This window comes from Gastrolobium bilobum, unplaced genomic scaffold (genome assembly GCF_033153095.1).
Source record: "Gastrolobium bilobum isolate Gb01-03AN ecotype WA unplaced genomic scaffold, APGP_CSIRO_Gbil_v1 utg8372, whole genome shotgun sequence".
Lineage (NCBI taxonomy): Eukaryota > Viridiplantae > Streptophyta > Magnoliopsida > Fabales > Fabaceae > Gastrolobium > Gastrolobium bilobum.
The window spans coordinates 114,100-117,880 of NW_026897597.1; the positions used below are offsets into that span (position 1 = coordinate 114,100).

At 33.6% G+C, this 3,781-nt stretch overlaps 1 protein-coding gene across 1 annotated transcript; it reads right to left on the reverse strand.

Moving 5' to 3' along the window:
- Positions 1-361: 361 nt before the first annotated feature.
- On the reverse strand, positions 362-3,390 carry LOC133308440 (loganic acid O-methyltransferase-like). The gene is made up of 4 exons (XM_061509061.1): positions 3,124-3,390; positions 2,026-2,137; positions 1,174-1,833; positions 362-936 (listed from the first exon to the last, which is right to left on the reverse strand). Exons 2-4 carry the CDS (start codon positions 2,095-2,097, stop codon positions 592-594), a joined length of 1,077 nt encoding a protein of 358 aa, XP_061365045.1. The 5' UTR covers positions 2,098-2,137; positions 3,124-3,390; the 3' UTR covers positions 362-591.
- Positions 3,391-3,781: the final 391 nt, after the last annotated feature.

Here is a 3,781-nt window from a genome sequence, read left to right on the forward strand (position 1 = left end):
ACCATATAATATATTATAATTAGTTATTTACTCATTAGTGGTGTAAAAAAATGGTAGAAATATAGTGAAAACGTTTTTGTCCTTGAACCTAAGTTATGCCATCTCATTCCTTATAATTATGTATTCTAGAAAATATATAATTATAATATTAAAGTTGTACTTTTTTCACTTTAAGAGAGAGAGAAAGAATATAATTTTAATATTATAACTATGTATTTTCTAGACTACATAGTTATAAGGTGATAAAATGATATAACTTAAATCCTTTAAAATGACAAATTATTTTCCCATAAATGTATCATTTTCATTTGACAAGTAATTAGCAACCAAGAAAAATCTTAATTACTAGAGTAACTCCCATCAATAATACAATACTACTAAAACACTATTGAAAGACTAATATAGAGTAACTGATACTGCAGAGCCCCAGTAAAAATTAAAGTAACAACATATTACAGTTTTCTCAGGAAATATCATGAGGGTTCTTCTGCTTATTAAAATTCTAAAACTGAAATAAATTTATTGGTTGATGAACAACACATTGTTGCTGAAAAGAAACCAGAACGTGTAAGCCCTAGGCCCTATAGCTACCTATGCTTTTGACTTGCGCTTGAGAAGAGCATACAACATGACTATTTTTAGCTTCTTTGAATTCATGATATCTGGAAATTCCTTAACTTTCTCAGCGTAGCGATCAAAAAGCTCATCAATAATTCCTCCACCAAAATGCTTCTTAATTAACTCTTCCAGCGCTGCTCTGTACGTGGAAACAAAAATATGTGCACTTGGGAATGCAAAAATATCTTTGATATCTAATGTTTCCATACACTCTATACTGAAACTACCATTTGCTTCAAGAATTTCCTTCACATTCTTAACATGTGAGTAAAAGAAAGGCACATTGAAAGAGTCCACTTTTTCTTCACTAATCAGTCCCTGCAATTTAAAGCCAGCTATAAGGGTTAAGTAGAATAATCCAAATTCCAGATTTGGTAATCATTGAATATCTTTGTGGTTATACATGCTAATTCCAAAGCAAAAGCCTATTTAATCCAAATTTCTTGATTAATGGGGAACAAGAAATAAAATCAAATGCAAAAATAGAAAAAGTCATTCATTAATTAGTTTCATTCATAACCTATTTAAGAAAGAAAAAGCCAATAGGTTTCTTACCCCTTTGGTCATGTCCACCAGGCAAGATCCCAAAAGTTCAAAAGCTCTATTAGGGTCTACTTCTGAATCAAGAACCACGTCTGGTGCTACAGGAATTTGAAGTATCATTAGTCCATTTTCCACAAGTTCTTGTGCTCTAGCATGGAGGAAATTTTCCAAGTCCATTTTATACTGGGTTGCGTAGGCTTCTGCAACCTCCTTGGGGACATTTGTACAATGAATCCTCCCTTTGTTCCATGCACTTGAATTTCTGTCTGTAATTTCTTTGGGCACTGTAGAGAGCCAACATAGAGATGAAGAAGAATGGACCAAATGAAGTGTTTCCTTTGGAAATAAGCGTCCACGAAAAGAGCCAGGTACACCAGCTGCAAAATACTTCCTATTCGGTGGAAGATTTTTGAAGAGCGTGTTGAAGTCATTTGTGACATGGTCATTAAAGAAAACTTGGAGTTTTGAACTTTGAGTAGCAAGACCATGTGATTGGAATTGGTGCTCTATTGCATCTATTATAATTTGCATGGCAAGAAATGTATTTGGTCCTGTAGAGCAACCCATGTCTGCTATACAAATTGAGCTTGTGTGTTCAGCATAGGCTCCGAGATCAAAGCATTTGGTTATTGCCTCATCGATCAACTTTTTACGAACTTCAATTATAGCTCTCTGCAAAAACCATTACATAGCTATAACTGTATACAATTTAGCAAATTGATGCATAGCCAAATGACAATAAAGCATATGAGTGCATGCCATTTTGTCACCATCTTTATCCATGCTTAAAGTTACTGGTGAGAGAAGAATAAGATGAACATGAAGCGAGGTGTTATTAGCATATATAATAGCCAATTAATATACCTGAAAGTTGGAGTTTTGAGCATAGCTGTGAGAACCCTCTCCTCCTTTCATTGCATATGAGTCATTCCCCATCCCTGTTTTGTTTTGATAGGCTGCAGGTCGCTGGTGTTATCTATTATGTCAAAATCGGTTATGATTCAGTTTGCGTATAGAAGCCGAGAAGGCAATGAAAGCATGTGTTTGATCCTTCATAGTATTATTTTTAGGAGATGTAAAGTCTTAATCCTAAACCTACTGCGAACAAAATTGTCTCCCTTGAAAGATTTACGTGGTTTATCAACAACAAAAAAAAAGGTTACGATACGTTAATCAACCCGCGACACAACACGAAAATTCGTGTTCGAGTTTCTTAAAAAAAATTTACGCAGTGTTTATGTCGAAAAAAATAACTCGCCAAAAATTCGTGTTGTGTCATGTGTCAAACTAGTGTCGACTCGTATTTTTATTATTACTTTTTAAATTTTTTTACTTTGACCTATTTTTTTTTCTTTGTCAATTATCATTTTAATCCCTAATTTGAGTGTTTATTCATGTTGTGTCATGTCAACCGATAAAAAATTCATGAGGTGTTCATATTAAAGATTTTGATACGAATAAAAATTCTTATTATGTTCGTGTCACCCTATTTTGACTTTTCCATTTGAAATTTTTTCTACAAAATAGAAATATTTTTAAGGGACATTTGATATAGGAAAAAAAAATTTGTTCACGCGAATATGATTTTCAAAAATATTACCAAAAAAACTGTTTAATATGTGAAAATATTAAGAAGTGGCAAAGTGAAATTCTTTTTGTTGGCTCAAATTTTCTGATTATATACATGTGGAATAATTTTACAAAAGTAACCTTATAGTATTTTCATGTTCTTCAAGCATCTTTCACATGCAGAGCTTCTCGCCAGCCAATTTGGAGAAGCTGATAACATCATCTTGGTAACTTGGTTCCACTCAAAATAAATAAATGAAAAATAATCACATAAATTTCACAACTTTTCGCTCAAATTCTCATACCCAACTCGAAATTTCGCCACCCCTTTTCCTATTTCCGATGGTTCATTCCAGAAAGCAATGAAATCGAAGAACCCAATTGAGAATTTACCTGGAAAATGCCACCTTTTTTTTCTTCGTGTTTGAAAGGGATAAGCTTGAAGGGTGAGAAGAAACGAATGTTTTTGGTTTGGTGGTTGCGCCAATCAACAAAATCTCCAAAAACGAACTCCAGAAGGGCATTTGGCAAATCTAGGAATGTCGCGGGTTTCCACTACTGACACAAACCTCCTCAGACTCAGAGAGAGAAACAAAAAGAAGGGAGACAGAGAAAGAAAGATAACAAAAACCAAACAGCAAACACCAAACAATTTAGGAAAATTGCTGTTGTAGTGAATTGTTCTGTTTTTTCTGCTCTCTTCTTTGCAAAACCAAACGCTCCTATGTGTAGCATAACAGCCCAACCATCGATTTTGTGAAGTGATATGTCACGGATAGGGTTAACAAGGGAGGGTTAAAATAGTCATAAAAAGCGTGTGATATTTTTTCATTGGGTAGAAATCCAATAATAATATTAGGGTAGGGGTGTTCGCGGTTTAGATTGAATCAGTTTTGGAAGCAAAAAATATTCAAGCCAATCCCTTCGGTTTGATCATATAATTATTCATTCGGCTTGAATTTTTTTCAAATCCGATCCGATCCAATCCAATCCAATTTTTTTACGTTTGAATTTGATCGGTTTTTGATTTTTTGAAAATCCTAAAATTTAT

Excerpts from the sequence above, each read along its gene's own strand:
- LOC133308440 (XM_061509061.1), bottom strand. The coding sequence starts at position 2,097 with ATGGGGAATGACTCATATGCAATGAAAGGAGGAGAGGGTTCTCACAGC. Across the intron at positions 1,834-2,025 it reads CTCAAAACTCCAACTTTCAG|AGAGCTATAATTGAAGTTCG; the intron begins GTATATTAATTG and ends TGGTTTTTGCAG. Across the intron at positions 937-1,173 it reads TGGTGGACATGACCAAAGGG|GGACTGATTAGTGAAGAAAA; the intron begins GTAAGAAACCTA and ends TTTAAATTGCAG.